Here is a 17184-nt window from a genome sequence, read left to right on the forward strand (position 1 = left end):
GAAACTGACACAGACTTAGCGACGCAGTGCTGGACAGCTGACGTTGTAAAACGCTGCACTGTTCCGTTTTTCTGTCTGTCGGTATTTAACTCGGAATGTCCATTATTGAAAACCAATTACCGCCGCGCCGCTTACAATTGCTTAAAAAAATAATTGAACTACAATATAAACCAATTCATCTAAGTATATTGTATATGAATTGAGTCAAATATAAAGCAATCTCGTAATAACTCTCTCTTCGTTGCTAAATCGACGAAAATGACGTTTAATTATCTTATTCAGTATACTCAAGTGGGCGCAATAATTCCATTGAAGGCAAATTAACCTCCTTGAATTGCAATGTTTTGGTCTCGAGAGACCTCGCTTGGGGATGTGGGGTACAAACACCATTATCGACCTGTATGTTATTGACGACTAATCCTTCTTGTGCTGCTGTTGTGGTAATCACAGTTAATTGCTTTTGCGCATTACAACATATTTCTGTTATGAGTAGAGCGCCGTGTGTAGCACTCAAAACGATTTGCAATCACTAAAAACAGTTCGCTGTACATGCGACTTAGTAACGGCTAAACAGGAAAAACTGTTCCCGAAAAAAGACTAAAATCGAAGTAAAGTGGTTTGCAATAACTAATGAACTTTCCCTACAGCTTCATTATTAGCCACCACAAGATTAATGATTTGTATAAGTTTGTTCAATAAGTCGTATCTGTAACTTTTGTGATTATAAAATCTGGGTTTGCTTTGAAAGAACCAACGTATATAGTATGGTGGGGGAAGATGGGGCACTTTTTTATTCTATTTCTCGTCCTATTTAGTAGTAAACAATGATTTATAAAACCGTACCCTAACGGCTTCCATACACCGTTAATAATTGTTTAAATTACAATTAGAATATGTGGACATTATGTGATAAAGATATCCCATCTTACCCCACAGTACTGTACGCGATGCAGTATAAAGGGCGCCTAATTGAAGCTAATTAGAAATTTCTATGGTAATGTAATTGGCTTAATTTAGCAATAAAAATAACAAATTAGTCACAAAAATAACAAATTTGTGCTAACACATTTTTATGAATAAACTTAAAATTTTAGTTAAAGTTTAATTGTTGTCAAACATGCATACACAGTTTGTTTTGTATTAATATTAACAACGTGTGAAGCAAAGAGGACGGTCTGTGTTTTTCAGAAAGATTTTAAGTGTTGAATGGCACTTAACGAATCGATGAAGTTCGGTGATGGCCGATTTTGACTAACGTGTCACTCGCTAAACGCACGATCGCTTGCTGGACACATATTGCAGCTGAAGTTTAAAACAAAGCAAGTAGCAAATAACTGCTACCCGACACTTAGGATGAACTGAGCTGGTTAAGATGGCGAAAAAGAAATCAAAGAAGGGAAAACAGGCGACCAACGGTGACCCGAAACCTGCAGGTCAAATTCAGGAGACTGTTGATAGGGAAAAGAAAAGGCAAGTTACCTACATTTGTTGGCTACCATATCATATACGATGTAGGTTACATGTTAATTGAGTAAAGGGTAAACCTTACTAAAAATATATTTTGGGGGACTTTGTCCCTAAACACCCCGATCAAGTAAGTCGGGGTAAGATGGTCCATGTTTCATTCTTTATTATTTTCACATTTGGTAGTGTTTAGAGAATTATAAACCCGTATATTTACGACTCTTAAAACCACGTTTAAAATTTTCCTTATGTAACAACGGTATCCATCTTACTCCACAGTAACAGACCATCAACACCGACGTTTTCAAAATACCGTGGAATACTGGTCGCAAGTTTGGTTTGTATGATAGCTGTCGCGATCGCTGTTTTTACTTCAACAACAACGATAACGAGCACGTAAGTATTTGTGTATGGGCTTAATTTATCCATAGATTTTTAAACAATCCGCATTTCGCTGTTTCCTTATTTGGAAACGAATCTTTTATATTTGCCGAATTTTAGGTGAGGAACGTTGAGATTTTAAGATATTTATTTACAGACCACAAATTAAAGTCGTTTATGAAGAACCAATTTACCTTGATCCAAAATCAGAAAGCAGTGAACGGGAATTTGAAAATTTTTCTGATGTCGGCGTGAAAGAGGAAGACAGAAGACAAAAGGAAAAAGATGACAACGGAGGAGTAATAGATGCTCCTGCGGAAGACGATCAAGATGTGCACGGAGTACCAAGAATCGAGGAAGAGGAGACTCAGGAAAATTTAAGCGATGACGAAACAGACGATACCTCGCACCCAAACGGAGATGAAATTACTGATAGTGGTGATTTTGTCGTGGAGGAGAAAGATCGCAGGTCGGATGTTGGAATCAAGGTTAGTTCCGATAAATTGGAAGATGCGATGGAAGGTTTAGATTCTTTGGAAACGAAAGTGGAGGTCAAGAAGAAAGAGGAAGAAAAAGAAGAAGAAGAATGGATTGAGAAGGAAACTCCTGAGAAAGTAAAACAAGTTTTGGAGTTTCCACTCAATAAGAATAAAAAAGAGATTTTGGGCTCCGTGCAAGAGCACGAAAAAAGAAATTACGAAAAAGAGTTTAAAGAGAATGCTGTGGACATACCGGAAGATAATGAAAAGATGTTGCAACCAGAAGATGAAGATGGAACAGTGAAACTAAACAAAAATATCAATCAGGTGACGCCGAAAAACGTAGTCGCCGTGGAACAGGTGGATACTACTAATGGCAATGGCAGCTTATTAAACATTGAAAATAATGCAACCTCTAAAATTCCAAATATATCTGAAAGTGCCACTGAGTCTGAGGTATCCGAAGATGTTATAAAAACAGAGGATACAGCAGAGCAGAAGGAAAATGATAAATCCTTTGACAAGCCGACTGTTAGTCCAGCAGCAGTCGATAAATTAGCCGACCAGAATTTGACGGTAATAGTTGACAAATTGGTAAAAGCACACCCCAGAGACATTAAGAAGTTAGAACTAACATTGCCAAGTAAGAGTCCATGGTTTGAGTTCAGCCAATATGTTTATTCTAGCAGTAACATATTCATTTACGTTTTACAGCGGCCGACAGTGAACCTCGTACAAAGAAGCAAAAATCTTTAGACGCTAAGTATTTTTGCAATACCTTTCTAAAGTAATGGACTGAATCATGTATAACGCGTTTATGTTTTACAGTTACATTAAAGTTACTGACGGTGTTATGAAAATGGTGCTGGATAAAGGATCAGGTAGCTTACCTAGGCCTGGTGACGTCATAAGCATGCATTGTGTCGGTTACCTGGACGAAAATCCACCCGTTCAGTTTTGGAGCACGCGAGAACTTGGACAGAGGATATTTTCATTTGCTGTTGGCAAGAAACAAGTTATTAAAGGTGGTTGCGGTCAAGGGCGACAATAAAAAAAAATTGTTACACCCAAATAAAACAAAAATTGTCCCAACTTGAAAAAATCGTCCCATCTAATAAAGAGAGTTATAAAACGTATTCTCTCGATTCCCATAGACCGTTGTTAATGTGCTAATGGTATCCCATTTTCCCCCACAGTACTATACGCTTAAACTACAGTGTATATGGTAAACTCGTATGCACTCACGTATGCTCGAAGCTATATACTGCCGCAGGTTGGCCACTAATCGGTTATTTCTTGCAGGTTGGGATGAAGGCGCGGCTTCGATGAAGCTTAGAGAAAAAAGCAGATTAAAAATCGAAGCTAAGAAGGCATACGGGGTGTTTGGGTTCGAAGCGTGGGGATATCCTTTATATTTGGTAGTTTATTTATTTTAGTGCATTGAGTAACACGTCCAATGCGGAAAACCTCATCTGCTCATAGTGGCTAAAAGAAACTTGGTTTTTCCTTGCGTGGTTGGAAAACGACAGTCGTTATAACGCGGGTGTTCATTCACCTCGTGCCAGCTGCAAGTTACCATGTATGCTACTTTGTGGTTGATTATTTTTTATGTATGGCTGATTATACAACACGGATGGCCAAACGTAAAGTTTCTTAGTTTTCCAAACATACAAAAGCGAAACTAAAGGGGCTAATTTACTAGTTTGTTACTCATTTCATGTTAGCAAATTTTAGGTTCGATAGTTTGCCTGATTCTATTTTTAAATGATTTACGAAGTAGTAACCACGTTGGTAACAACTAAATACGAAATCCTTAACACATTGTGTACAATACCACCCAACTGCGACATTATCCTCGAACTAGAAGTGGTGAGCATTAGGAGAATGAGACAACTGTGACGACAACATATAAACAAAACTCACGCCACACCATGTTACGTTATGTACAAACATGGGCGTTGCTGGATGCTCATATGATTAACCTCGTATTTAGATAAAGTTGGTGAAAACTGTTCTTTGTATCTTTCGATTTCGTGGTCGTGCCTGTTTTCTCTTCAATAATAAGCGCCCATGTTTAAGCATACTGGTAGTTACATTATGGACGGAAAACAAAAAATTTGTGGCAATAAAGTGAAACTAATATAAGCGTTATGGAGCGATGAGGTAACACGGAAGAACTGGTCAGATCGTTCGTTAAGTGTAACATGGAAGTAAAGTTTGCAACAATAAAAGAGATGATTAATTAAATAAAGTGCATGGCAAGATATGGTAAGTTTTGAACTATAGCCTACCAGAACTGCAAGTGGATACTGTCATACTGACAAGGTGAAAATGTAAAACAAATGTTAGATCTGTATCATATGCTTAAATAAAAGATGGCAAACTGTTTGACAAATGTGACAAAGGGAAATAACGTTAATGAATAAATTGATGCTTTATACTATTGGAAGTAAACTTTAGTACATGTGTACGTGTGAAAAATGTGAACTTTATGGGTTAATTATTTTGAAAATAACAAGTAAAAAAACAAGCACTGCTAGCGTTCCAGTACAAAATTAGGTTTGAGCATAAAATACTGCAATTATAATAAGTGGCAAGTACAAAGATGTTTTAAATTGTAGCACACAGTAATGACATGAGTTGTATAGTAGGATGGGGGGAGATGGGACACTTTTGGCACAAAATATCCAAATATCTTGGTTTAAACAATAAACAACGGTCTATGGTAGTGGTGAAGATTTGGTTTTACAATTTTTTGAATGTGGTTTGTTTACTTCCAAATCAGACGAGATAATAGAATGAAAAGATGTCTGACATTCCCCCACCCTAGTATATAAGTAACAAATAAGAGCATTTTTAAATTTTTGTTCAAATAAGATTGTTTGCAATTTCAATGTCCACCATTTGAGGCACACAAACACGGGCAGCGACGACAAGTCCTGTGAAACAGCTGAATATGGATAATGTGAAAAGTACGTAAGAATTTCCAACATTTGCTGATCTCGGCAACAGAAACGGAGCACCACCGATGACAGGTGATTGGAAACCAACAGGAAAGAGAATGCTTGCAACACACAGCATTGACACTGAAAATAATGACACTACATCATAGGAGTCTTGTGTTTTCAATTTTTAAGTTAAATCATGAGGTAGTATTGTTTAAATGCAGTTTAACTAATTGTAGTCAAACATAGGAAACCTTACAGCTGGGTTTTGTTGTTTATGCTAATGAAACAGGCCTGCTAGAATACATGTTGTTACCTTTTTTTTAAAACTCGAAGTTACATGTCACTCCTAATTTTACGCACAACAGGTATAATGCTATCAAAAATAAAATGTCTCAAATGTATAAATGTCAGTTAAAATGAAAATATGTGTTTTTAAGTTAAGTGACAACTTGAAAATGCGCACGCTATGTAATAAAGAAGTTACCATATATTAGTAGTGTGGGAAACTATCATCTGTTGAGTAACCACATTCGCATTGGCATCATTAGAATGCACCATCCTGAACAAGATAACACCACAGCAAACACCCATAGGAGTTTATAAGAGTCTCCTAGACTCCACACAGCAGGTAGATTGAATGGAGCACCACCAACAGATACTTGACGGAAACCAATAGGAAAAAGAATTCCAACGTGACACAAGCAACCAACTGGGTAAAATGACAAACTTAAGATGTGTGGATGTTTAAACACAAAAAAAGTTGACAGAAAGGAAAAGTTTTAAAAATACTACAGAGTATTCTGTTACAGAAAAGTCTATAGTGAAATTATATGGAAATTGAGAGTGTTTATGATGGTATGAACTTACTTGCACTAAAGGCCACCCAACGAGCATACATAAGCATAGAACGGTGCCAATGAGATAAGACAACTAGTATGCATGTGCCTGCCAAACATGCAATACCAGCAGAGAGAAAAAATAATGCACATATCCACTCAGGAGGTAAGGTGGGGGAGAAACATATCCGGTCACGTCCGAAAATTGTCTGACACTGTTTAGTTAATCCTAAAGTCAGCGCACCTATGAACAAAAAATTGTAGTTAGGTTTAAGGAACTATTAAATGTATTGTAAACATTTTTTTGACTATTTTATATATATAGACAGCCTTTATGATATATTATATATATATTTGGACTTTTTTATCATTGTATACATGAGTCTTCAGGATTTTTTATGGACACCAACTTTTACTATTCTATGTTATACAATTTTACAGAACACATGCTAAAACATTTACAATATTTTTTTTTCATTTTATGCCATACATTTAAGTATTACAGTTAAATAAATTGTGTTGCTGCAACTTGGGGTAATGGGCCAAATCTGACCTAAATCCCAGATATCCAAGGACCTCACCCATGCATAACAGAACTACATTGTGTAATTCATTACAGATCATATAGAAATTGCCCCCACACACTGACACCTATATATAACAATACCTGCAACAGCCCCTGTGTTGATCCAGTCTGGATGTGCCAAGCTGGCAATAGCAAAAACTTCAGAGCTAAAAAATAAGATGCCAGAGATGACAGTTAACTTATCCATCTACATCCAGACACACTGTAAGCAATGTAAAGTTTAAGCTTCTATAATGTCAAACACATTACACTAAATGCAGAACAATATTTTGATTTTTGATGACACTACTAGATTGCACAAGTCAAGTACCAATGCAATAAACATAAATTATAAAACAGAATTAACAAAAAGATTGCATAGCTAAAATTTACCATATAAAAATAAAGATTAAAAGGCTAAATACATTTAAAGCATAGGGTAATTTGTTTAAACTCTATAAATTATAAGTATGAGTATTACGTATATCATGAACTGCATGTTTTATTTCACAACACCAGATGCAACTAATTCATCAATTTGCTCATCTGTGAAATCGACGAGGTTGCTCAACACCTCCCTCGTGTGTTGGCCAAGTGTAGGAGGTGAAGTCGCATCCAAGTAAGAGTGGGAGCTGTATCGAACCGGAGGAGCAGGGATCCGGATGTTTCTTCCACATGCTGGATGATCCATTTCCATGATCATTTTATTGTGGAGGACCTGAGGATCATTAAAGGTTTCTTCCATGTTGTTGATAGGTCCGTATGGGAACCCACAATCTTCCAATATCACTAACCAATCTTCCATGGTTTTTGCTTGGAATATTTCAGACAGAATCCCAATAAGTTCAACTCTGTTAACTACCCTGTCTTTGTTGTCCCTGAATTTATTATTTGTGATCAAATCTTCCACCTTAAGAAGCTGACAGAGTTTTTCAAAATGCTTGTTGTTGCCAGCACCAACTGTGAGAAATTTTCCATCCTTTGTTTTGAATGATTGGTAAGGGACAATACTGGCATGACCGGTACCCCACCTTTTTGCTTCCAGACCAGCGTTTAAGTAACTGGAAGCGACATGAGTCAGCATAGAAACTTGTGTAGATAAAAGATTACATTCAATTTTTTGCCCCAGGCCGGTCTTTTCTCTGTGTAGAAGAGCAGCAAGTATAGCCCCATGAGCAAACAAGCCAGTTGACATGTCAGTCATAGCGACTCCTGCTCTACAAGGGTCGCCATTTTCCGGACCTGTGATGTGGTTCAGTCCTGCAACAGAAGAAGCAATGACATCATACCCTGCCCTGGTTGCATATGGCCCATCAGACCCATACCCAGTAATAGAACAATATACTAAACTTTCATTAATCTGCTTTATTTCCTCGTAACCAAACCCCATTCGATCCAGCTGTCCAGGGATGTAGTTTTCCATAAGTACATCACTCTTCTTCACTAATTTCTTTATAATGTCCGCCCCTTTTTCATGTTTTATATTAACACCAACGCTTTTCTTGTTACGATTAATTGAAATAAAATAAGCGCTCTCAGATCCCAGGAACGGAGGACCCCACTCCCTTGTTCCATCCCCAACTTCCGGATGTTCGATTTTAACAATCTCTGCTCCCATATCTCCTAAGATCATGGAAGCAAAGGGTCCAGCAAGAATTCGTGACATGTCAAGAACACGAACTCCATTTAAAAGTTTAGTAGCAGATGAAACAGACATTTTACCAAATACCGAAGTCCAATACCCTAATTTACCAAAATGTAGCTAGCAGGTAATAGGTATCCTATTCCTAAGAACTGAATACAACAAAAAATTGTTTAAAATAAATTATAATTAGTATAACTATAACCACTAAATTGCTTTAAAAACAAATATATGTAAGTTTCAAGAAGGATGCTTATGTGGTGAATTTATAGGTAGAATACTAAAAGCAGCTTTTTAAAATATAGCTATGAAGCAACATGATATTTGGGACATTATGCCAGGTTGACCTTCATGGTGCAACTGCAACAGATATGTTTTGTTTTTAAAATCTGTGTGATTAAGATGGTAAATCGAAACAGGACTTATAAACATTAAACGCAAATTTTCCCATTATTGGGTTAATCATCAAACGCTGCAAGAAGTCTGCAGAATAAACAGATTTAAGTTTAGTGTTTAACAGTGGCAGTGCTTTTGCAAGGGGTATAGATAGAGGCAAAATGTCCTCATCTTTGATGTAAGAAGATTTAGAAGATATTGCCATATTTTCAACATTCGCTGTAAAGGCCTCAGCAATAAATGTAACACTTTCACGGAAACATTCAAAGAATACATCACTGCAGTCACTAGATTCAAGTATATCAAATGTAAGCTCTAACCAGTTTTGGGGAAGTTTCTCATTTTGTGAAAATTCATCATCTGTGTTGTATGAGGGCAGAGCAGGGTGAAACGCACCTTCAAGTTCAGTGTTTCTAGATTTTATTTTCATTTCTCTCATTAAACAGCTGAAAACACTGCGAAGTGCCGTTTCTATGTTCTCACCGCCGACGTGATGTTGTAGCGGCATTGATCCAATTATATCACTTGTAATTTTGTGGCAAAGTTCAGAAACTTGTGCAATTCCTTCACTTAACATGTGTTTGTGGCATAAAGACAAAAACACCTGAACGGCCATGTTTTCATTATAAGTTTGGACATCACCTCTGGCAGCAAGTTGGTGTAACTGAACTTGGACAGTTATTGTGACGAGATTCAAACAATAAATCCCTGCAACGAGACGTGAAAACACACCAACTTTCAACTGGTTCCATAGCTCCAACTTCTTTCCATATTCTTTGTCTTTTAACCTTCTTAATATAACTTCTGTATCATTGAGCATCAAAACTTTCTTCAAAACACTGTCCAACATCACTTCAACCAATGAACAAGCATGAAGCTGAACTTGATCAAACGCCTTCTCCTGCTTCTTCCTTTCCATTATCTTCTTCTGATCCTCCGCAACAAATGAGTTTAATTTGTACTCCGCATACTTGAGAGACCCGATGACCCCTCCAAGAAAAACTCCGGTGAAAATGAACTTGTTTTTGTGGCGTTTCAAGAACGAACAGATTTTTTGATGAAAAAGAAATGGCATTTTGACCAACCAGATCAGTTTTAATACAGTTGACTTGAGATTAACTATAATTTAAAGGTTGGAAAAGTATGTTAGGTCCAAAAATAATATCAAAACTAATTTTAGGTATAACAGTATGTTAACAAGATTATAAACGTAAACAGCAAATTTCAACTCCGTCCAAATTGTCAGCATGGTTGGGGACCACTAACCAGAAATTTTACACATATTTTAACATAATTTAGGTGTTTAATATGAGAAAATACCTTAACCGCATACGCAACATGCATTTCCGACATGCTTCTCTTTCACTCTGAAATCTGTGTTTCGCTTCATTGAATAAATTGGGGAAATCCCTGGGTTGGTTCTCATGTTTCAAACGACTGAATTCAGTGTGTTCAGACTTTAGTTGCCGATCGTACAAGCTGAGACAATCTTTCAATTCTCGAGCTGGAGAGAGACAGTGGTACAATATGTCTGGTTATCCTACTGGATTTGAAAATACTACGAGGTTTCCAAATAGACATTCTGACGGCTATGGACGTAAGCTCCAACGCGTAAGTGCGCCCGCAAGAAATGAACAATATTTTCAAAGCGCAAGCAACAGACGCAGCATTAATATCAGTAGCGTCGATAGTGACAGTGAAGCTCATGTTCCACCTGTAACCAAGCTCGATAAACGTGGTCGGACAAAAAACAAACAGAAGACTAGAAGTCGCGGACGATCGTTGGACAACGCACTTACACAAGCAGAAGTCGTGAAACCGAAACCTCTAGCTCGCACTAAAATAAACAAATATGACGATTATAATAACTACAGAGATGACCATTCCTATCAAGGGGATGTATCACAATTCGGTGACGTCCGAAATGAACAATGGGATTCTACAATTGACTCCAGAACATCTTATCACCAGCGTTCAGCTACAACTCCCAGAGAAAAGGTGCATTTAAACGAAAATGAGTACAGGTATTTTTTATTTCGTTGTTTTAACTGGGAACAAATAATTTTTTGATTTTCAATTTTTGATTTTCACAGTGAACTTCAAGAGTTACGAATGAGAACTGCACAGATGGAGAAGACGTTAAGATGGTGGTCTGAATGTACCTCAAACTGGAGAGAAAAATGGACCAAAGTCAGAGCTGAAAGAAACAGAGCAAGAGAAGAGGTATTAAGGTTTAAAATGTATGTGTGGGAATACCATTAGCACCTAAGGCTAATATACAAATATTTGGGATTCGTGTTTTAAATACCAAGTATATGGGAGTCGTGAGGATACAGTTTTAGAATTCTTTGAATGTTCTTTGTGTACTACCAAATGAGACGAAAAAATAAAATTAAAGGTGTCCCATCTTACCCCACTTAACTATGTCAACAATTCCATGTTAAGACAATGTCAAAATACATTTTCACTAGAAAAATTTAAATTTACCAAACAACAAAACTGTTTACTAGTTTAAAAGATTGAAAGAAGATTATGACAATGCTGAGAAGGAATTAACAGTTCTCAGGCAACAAAAAGTTCTGCTTATTAATGAAAATACAAGTTTGAAACATGATGCATCTGATAGATCAAGCCAATCTCCATCAGATGGTAGCAGCACAAAGTCCATCACACCAAGGGTAATAATAATAATTACATTTCTGAACATTTAAAATCTATTGAAATATTGATTTTGTTATATTTCCATATATTAACAGGATAGCAGCCGAAAATCCTTCAGCAGTACTTTGTCGAAGAAGGGTGAATATGCAATAAAATATATATATTTTTGTTGGAACTTGTACCTAATGTAAATGTTTTCATGTTTAGGCCAATCCAATGCTAAATTGGACGAAGAACAGATAAATCAAAAAGCAGTTGCTTTACAACTAAGAGTTGAAGAATCAGTAAAGACTGTTCAGGCAGAAAGAGAGTATGTATATTTGTTGAATAAATATTTACTCATATTAAATAATAATCGTCTGAAGTACTCAAACCATATTATAAAGTTTACAAATCATTAAAGTTGTTTATCCACAATCTGCTTGATCAGTTTGTTTATCATTATTTTACGTTTCTACAACTGAATTGGATTTCAGTTGGAGAATTTCTTATTGACCGTGTGCCGGGGCGATTAAAAAATTCCATTGTTCCAGTCTAGGAGTTCGCTACTGTAAACACAAAGCTTTTATTCAGGGATTCACTGCTGAAGTGGCTTTGTTTACTTAGTGTCGTTTCAGTTTCTTAGCCTACTCATATGGGGATGAAAGAATTGGCCATCATAATATTGCCATACCAAACTTTTATGAGGCTTTCAGTTCCAGCCCATACATCTAGTCATAAATAATGCTAATAAAATGTGGCATATTAACAATAGTGTATTTTAGCAATATAGTATTCTTGAAGGAAATATAAATATAAAATATGTGTTTGTTTTAAATAAAAAGCACCAACTTGAGTTTGTTCAAACTAATAGAAACATTATTAAAATGTGACATATAGACAAATAGTGTATTTTAGCTATGTAGTATTCTTGATAAAATAAATTATAAAATACTTGTTTGTTTTAAATATACAGCACCAACTTGAATTTAAACAAACGAATAGAAACCTTAGAACAAGAATTATCCACCCTGCAGCATAAATATGATGAGCTGAAATCAAGTAAACAAGACCTTTTAAAGCAGGTAAAACTGTAAAAAATTATACCATTCTGCTGTCATTGTGGGCACATGTGTCCTTTACTTGTTCACCATCACTCAAAAAAACATTATCCAAAAGCCAAAAGGGGGGGTATTAATCTACAGTAGGCTGGTTTTTAAAAATTACCCCTTTTGTGCAAAATTTTCCCCCCCCTTTTAAAAAAAAATTTTTTTTTTTTCCTTTTTTAAATTTTTAAAAAAAACGGGGGAACCCAAAAGGGGGTTTTTTCCTAAAATTCTTAATTCTAAAGTTCAATTTCACACCAAAACAAATCATTGTCAATATTGCATCAAAATCACTGTGGTATTGTCATCTTTTGGGTTAATGTAATGTGTTATAGTTGTCACGGAAACAAGAGAGTCATCGATTAGAGGTTGTTCGAATCAACACGAGTTTGGACGAGGAATTAGAGAATAGAAATCGGATGGAGAAGAAGATTCATGATCTTCGGGAAGAGGTAATAAAAGTTATACTATCTATCCATGCATATTATTTAACTTTCTTAAAACCCTTTAAATATATAACAGGATTTTTAAACTTGGGGTGTAAAAGGTGCATAAGGTAGTGTAAGATTTGTTCCACCAGCTGTGACTTATCCTGTGCAGAAGGGTTGTGGCGAGTCTAACTATCGTCAAAATTAAACATTTAGATTGAAAAGTTGCAAGAGGAAAATACAGCTGAGTGGGGTAAGAGGGAGAGATTAGAAACGGAGAAGCTTCAACTTGAACGTGAGAACAAAAGATTAAAAAGTAACAGGGAGGAGATCAAAGCAGAGTTGGATCGTAAGTTCAAAGCAACTGCAGAGGACAGGGACAATGAGCTTCGCCATGCTCAAGCTGAACTTCATGAGTCACGAGAGGTTTGCTTTGAATCTTTCTTGTATTTTATTCCTAATTGGTAAAATCCAAGGCAAGCCATGCCTAGAATTTGAGACAAGCTTGGCCCCATATTTTATATAAAAACGTAAACTTTATTGGGTGTACGTACTGTGTGAATGAAACATGTGAATTTGGTTTACCTTATTTCATTTTTGTGTAACTTTCAAGACTCATTCAATACCCATCTTAACATTTCTATGATGTGCAACACATAGGAGTTAAACGATCTGCGTCGTCATGCCGTTCGTGATGAGAAGTTGCTTACTGATCGACTGGAAGAACTGGAGCATAGTAGGAGGAGAGCTGAGCAGCATGAGGTGGAGGTTAGAGCTCTTAGGTCACGAGTGGAGGACATGAAGAAGCAGCAGACATCACTTGAAGATGAGGTAGGAATGATCAGTGAGAATATTTTTACTTATTTGTGAGATGTTTCATGTGTTGTTTGTTCTAGTTGGATTTGTCCCAAAATCAATACCGTAGAATGGTCCGTGTGGTTGAAGAAAGAGATGAAGAGGTGGAGAAACTGAACTTTCAAATGGAACAAGTTCAGTCAAGGTATGCTTTTCTATCAATTTTTAGAGTCATCGGTAATTTTTAACATTTATCCTATCATGTACACCTGAATGAAAAATATCATTAATAACATAAGCTATCAAATATGAATACATAATATATAGTGCATGGAATGGTAAGAATTGAGGTAATAAAATACAAATTGAAAGTAAAATGAAATAATATATTTGTAGGGCAAGAAGAAATACTTCACCTTGGCCAAAGAACTCATTTGCTAAAAATCGAGAAACTGAAAGTGTGCCAAGTAGTTCAGAATCCTCATGCGAAGTTTAAAATTCTTAATGTTTTATACCACTGTTTTGTAAGGTTCATTTTTTAGTGTATATTGCGCAAATTATTGTAAAACACTGTAGATTTTCTAAAAATTTTGGCATACTATTTATTAAGGCACCTCATTCAATCTTGTTTCATGTCTGCTGTGCAATGCATGCTCTTATATTTCTTCCTCATTTCATTTTAACAAACACTTTTTTTTGTATAAATTGAATCATGAACTGTTACATGACACTGTATAATTATGTTCCTATTATTTGCACTCACTTATGTAAATGAAGTAGAGTAATATTTTTTATAGAAACGTAGAATAAAATACTCTATATAAAATTTGAATGATATTAATTAGAAAAAAATGAAATATGAAAAGACTGAAAAATGTAAGATATTTCATTTGCTACTATGTTTCATAACTTTAGAATACTGTCCAGGTCTGCCCCAAAAGTCTAAAGCTTGAACCCTGTATGAACCATAAACTGTGTTAGATACGCATCCATCTGAACATGCTATGTGAGCAAATGAATTGAACAGAACTTTGAAAGTGTTCACAGTCTGAAAGTTACGACCATCTCTTGCGAATTCAACATTATACGTCATGATGCATTTGGTGGTAATTTTAGAATCTGACCATTTTAAAAGCACAATATTATTGGATACTTTGTGAAGATGCAGTTCACTTGGGTTGTGCAGTTGTTGTGTAGGTTTCCAGCATATCTGGTGCAGCACAACACTTGGCAAACGCAAATCGAGATTAAATCTTGTAGTAGTAAAAGGTTCTGGTTCAGTACAGTGAGACTCACTGGCAATTTGTAGTTTAGTAAATAAGGCTGGTGTTGGAAAACTTGGGCTTCCTACTGCCTGCCAAACTTTGTATGGATTAGTCAGCACATTATCAATCTTGCAAAACATATGTCTTATGGTGTCATTTCCATACGTTTTAAACGGCTTTAAAGGGGTATTTTCAGCAGTACTATACTCAATATTTACCTTTGTTATTTTTTCTGTCACTTCGACATTTTCACTGTTGTAAATAACAGTTGATATTTCAGTGGTTCTACAATCCATACACACAGAAGAAATCCCACCAATCCTAGACTGTTGCTGATTATATTTTATCACTTGTTTTAGTTGAACATTACCCAGTTTCGATAACAGCCCCATTACAATCAGCACAGGTTTTTTAACCAAGAACACATACTTCGGGTCTGTATTATTCACTTGAAATCTTGCATTCAATGTTCGCTGGGTAAAGAAGTGTGGTGCGTAACTTAAAAATGCATTGTCATTGCTTAACAGGTGGTAGTTTATATCACTCCTGCTTTTGTTTGCTATTATTTGATGCTGATGTTCCGATATTACTTTGGTTACCAATGCTGCATAAGTTACATCTGCTCTCCAATGCAATGGTTTATTCCAACCAACCAAAGGATCAGCCTCATCATTTATTATTGGTGTCTTTGTTAGCGTTTTATATTCAGAGTAAATTCTGTTGATAGTTTCCAACTCAGCAGATAGTATGGATGTAGAATCATTGTGGCCTTTTTTGTGAAATGATATGAAATCTAATCGGCTTCCCTTTTTACCAGTGATATAATTGGTTCCATTTGTACAGTGTTCAAATAGGGCCCAGCATCTTTTAGAAAACTTCTCACCACGACAAGAAGCCCCTGGTCCACCAAATGAAAGCAACTGTGAAGCTTTTTTAATTCCCTCCGAACAAGCATCATAATATTTAAGAAATCCCGTGACTGACATTTTGACAACATCAAAATCTTTATGGTCTGGTTCATTCCAGGTTTCAAACAACCACGGCTTGACAAAATTAACTCCAAACATAGAAATATATCTCTTTGCAAGCATAGTAACAAGGTCCTGCCATTCCAGAACTTGTGTCATGTTATCAAAATCCGTAAACTTATTTCCTGGATTTCCCATTAGTTCAAAACCAAAGTAAAGCTCATTATAACGCATAAGTTTTACAAAATTATCTAGGCGATCAAAGCAATAATTCTGCTTCTGAAATTTGATTAAATCTAGCAACCAGTGCACTCTTACACGTTTTATGCCGTGATGAGGTACAGAACTTATTAGCAAGAGATTTTGCTTCATGTCTTCCGAGAGAAGAAAATCAGATGCGTTTTGGTGTGGACGTGGTGGGCACAGTCCTGTGCTCTCCCAAAAGTGATGCAAATCCGCACTTATCTCATTAACGAGAATTTTATATTCTGTTTGTTTTACATTTTTTTGTTCTACGGTGGCGGAAATTGACACAATTGTGACGAAATTGCAAATCCAAAAAATGACGGTGATTTTAAAATTCTTACTTTTCATTATGAATAATTTCCAGTGAATGAACTGTTTAGCAATATTCAATAATACGTGGATTTTTAGTTTAAAGCTAGTTGGTTCTCGTACAAGCAACAATCCTTTAATCCAATTGCTCCAAATACAACCAACTTGAACTTAATTACAAAAATTTACGTCGAAAAGTAATTCCCGCCAGATCTGCCGTTTGTCTTTAGGTGGCGCTGTAATAATGTTATTTTTCTGACAAGGGTTGATCTGGTTTGATGCATTTTGCAACAAACCAGACAAAATAGGAGTTCAAATCTGTAGCTCTGAATTATGCGGTTGTTAGCACTTAAATTACTTCCGAATCATATTATGTCGAAGTTGTCTCGAGTCGAAAACAAGGGACATTCAAAATCATTTGCGCCATCTTGTTTACATACTGTTGTGGTTAACATAAGAAATTTACGTTACGTCATACGTATTAACCAGGAATAGATGTTTTGTTGCTTGCTTTTTCATTTTAGAGATGTTTGTTGCTTGCTTTTTCATTTTATTCCTAGAAGGATTAAGTAGCAATCTGAAGTACAAAGTGTCAATTTAAATGGCTAGTTGTTCTAAAATATGACACACACTGATACTATATAGTAAGTCAACATTTAGTTAAATTAGGCTCACAATTATAAATGTAACACATTTACCTAATATACATTATGCAC

The 17184-nt window shown here is 35.9% G+C and overlaps 6 protein-coding genes across 6 annotated transcripts; 2 read left to right on the top strand and 4 right to left on the bottom strand.

Annotated features, from left to right (window-relative positions):
* The first annotated feature begins 1146 nt into the window (after positions 1 to 1146).
* On the top strand, positions 1147 to 4469 carry LOC101243068 (FK506-binding protein 4-like). Its single transcript, XM_004225866.3, has 7 exons — positions 1147 to 1470; positions 1744 to 1860; positions 2003 to 2967; positions 3039 to 3087; positions 3153 to 3349; positions 3627 to 3726; positions 4154 to 4469. Exons 1-7 carry the CDS (start codon positions 1373 to 1375, stop codon positions 4221 to 4223), a joined length of 1596 nt encoding a protein of 531 aa, XP_004225914.1. The 5' UTR covers positions 1147 to 1372; the 3' UTR covers positions 4224 to 4469.
* Positions 4470 to 5781: 1312 nt separating this feature from the next.
* LOC100177667 (modulator of smoothened protein) lies at positions 5782 to 6881 on the bottom strand. Its single transcript, XM_026833676.1, has 3 exons — positions 6776 to 6881; positions 6140 to 6352; positions 5782 to 5981 (listed from the first exon to the last, which is right to left on the bottom strand). The coding sequence occupies exons 1-3, from the start codon at positions 6879 to 6881 to the stop codon at positions 5782 to 5784; spliced, it is 519 nt and encodes a 172-aa protein (XP_026689477.1).
* A 15-nt stretch (positions 6882 to 6896) lies between these two features.
* On the bottom strand, positions 6897 to 8463 carry LOC100182301 (succinate--hydroxymethylglutarate CoA-transferase-like). Its single transcript, XM_002125062.5, has one exon. The coding sequence runs from the start codon at positions 8388 to 8390 to the stop codon at positions 7176 to 7178; it is 1215 nt and encodes a 404-aa protein (XP_002125098.1). The 5' UTR covers positions 8391 to 8463; the 3' UTR covers positions 6897 to 7175.
* Positions 8464 to 8467: 4 nt separating this feature from the next.
* Positions 8468 to 10124, bottom strand: LOC100175349. The gene is made up of 2 exons (XM_002120742.5): positions 10032 to 10124; positions 8468 to 9830 (listed from the first exon to the last, which is right to left on the bottom strand). Exon 2 carries the CDS (start codon positions 9784 to 9786, stop codon positions 8713 to 8715), a length of 1074 nt encoding a protein of 357 aa, XP_002120778.1. The 5' UTR covers positions 9787 to 9830; positions 10032 to 10124; the 3' UTR covers positions 8468 to 8712.
* Positions 10019 to 14497, top strand: LOC100185536 (coiled-coil domain-containing protein 102A-like). The gene is made up of 11 exons (XM_026833651.1): positions 10019 to 10735; positions 10805 to 10934; positions 11222 to 11389; positions 11468 to 11510; positions 11580 to 11682; positions 12328 to 12436; positions 12793 to 12909; positions 13102 to 13311; positions 13546 to 13716; positions 13782 to 13885; positions 14077 to 14497. The coding sequence occupies exons 1-11, from the start codon at positions 10239 to 10241 to the stop codon at positions 14174 to 14176; spliced, it is 1752 nt and encodes a 583-aa protein (XP_026689452.1). The 5' UTR covers positions 10019 to 10238; the 3' UTR covers positions 14177 to 14497.
* On the bottom strand, positions 13950 to 16760 carry LOC100183172 (alpha-L-iduronidase-like). Its single transcript, XM_002120901.5, has one exon. The coding sequence runs from the start codon at positions 16505 to 16507 to the stop codon at positions 14567 to 14569; it is 1941 nt and encodes a 646-aa protein (XP_002120937.1). The 5' UTR covers positions 16508 to 16760; the 3' UTR covers positions 13950 to 14566.
* Between the last annotated feature and the right edge of the window lie 424 nt (positions 16761 to 17184).

The sequence above is a fragment of the Ciona intestinalis genome, chromosome 3, assembly GCF_000224145.3.
Source record: "Ciona intestinalis chromosome 3, KH, whole genome shotgun sequence".
Classification (NCBI taxonomy): Eukaryota; Metazoa; Chordata; class Ascidiacea; order Phlebobranchia; family Cionidae; genus Ciona; species Ciona intestinalis.

What these genes read in the sequence shown, in the direction of transcription:
- LOC101243068 (XM_004225866.3), top strand. Translation starts at nt 1,373, where the DNA reads ATGGCGAAAAAGAAATCAAAGAAGGGAAAACAGGCGACCAACGGTGAC. An exon ending in GTTGATAGGGAAAAGAAAAG is followed by an intron (nt 1,471 to 1,743) that starts GCAAGTTACCTA and finishes CTTACTCCACAG; the next exon opens with TAACAGACCATCAACACCGA. An exon ending in GTTAGAACTAACATTGCCAA is followed by an intron (nt 2,968 to 3,038) that starts GTAAGAGTCCAT and finishes TACGTTTTACAG; the next exon opens with CGGCCGACAGTGAACCTCGT.
- LOC100177667 (XM_026833676.1), bottom strand. Translation starts at nt 6,881, where the DNA reads ATGGATAAGTTAACTGTCATCTCTGGCATCTTATTTTTTAGCTCTGAA. An exon ending in CAACACAGGGGCTGTTGCAG is followed by an intron (nt 6,353 to 6,775) that starts GTATTGTTATAT and finishes TTTTGTTCATAG; the next exon opens with GTGCGCTGACTTTAGGATTA. An exon ending in TTGGGTGGCCTTTAGTGCAA is followed by an intron (nt 5,982 to 6,139) that starts GTAAGTTCATAC and finishes CATTTTACCCAG; the next exon opens with TTGGTTGCTTGTGTCACGTT.
- LOC100182301 (XM_002125062.5), bottom strand. Translation starts at nt 8,390, where the DNA reads ATGTCTGTTTCATCTGCTACTAAACTTTTAAATGGAGTTCGTGTTCTT.
- LOC100175349 (XM_002120742.5), bottom strand. Translation starts at nt 9,786, where the DNA reads ATGCCATTTCTTTTTCATCAAAAAATCTGTTCGTTCTTGAAACGCCAC.
- LOC100185536 (XM_026833651.1), top strand. Translation starts at nt 10,239, where the DNA reads ATGTCTGGTTATCCTACTGGATTTGAAAATACTACGAGGTTTCCAAAT. An exon ending in TTAAACGAAAATGAGTACAG is followed by an intron (nt 10,736 to 10,804) that starts GTATTTTTTATT and finishes TGATTTTCACAG; the next exon opens with TGAACTTCAAGAGTTACGAA. An exon ending in AACTTCATGAGTCACGAGAG is followed by an intron (nt 13,312 to 13,545) that starts GTTTGCTTTGAA and finishes TGCAACACATAG; the next exon opens with GAGTTAAACGATCTGCGTCG.
- LOC100183172 (XM_002120901.5), bottom strand. Translation starts at nt 16,507, where the DNA reads ATGAAAAGTAAGAATTTTAAAATCACCGTCATTTTTTGGATTTGCAAT.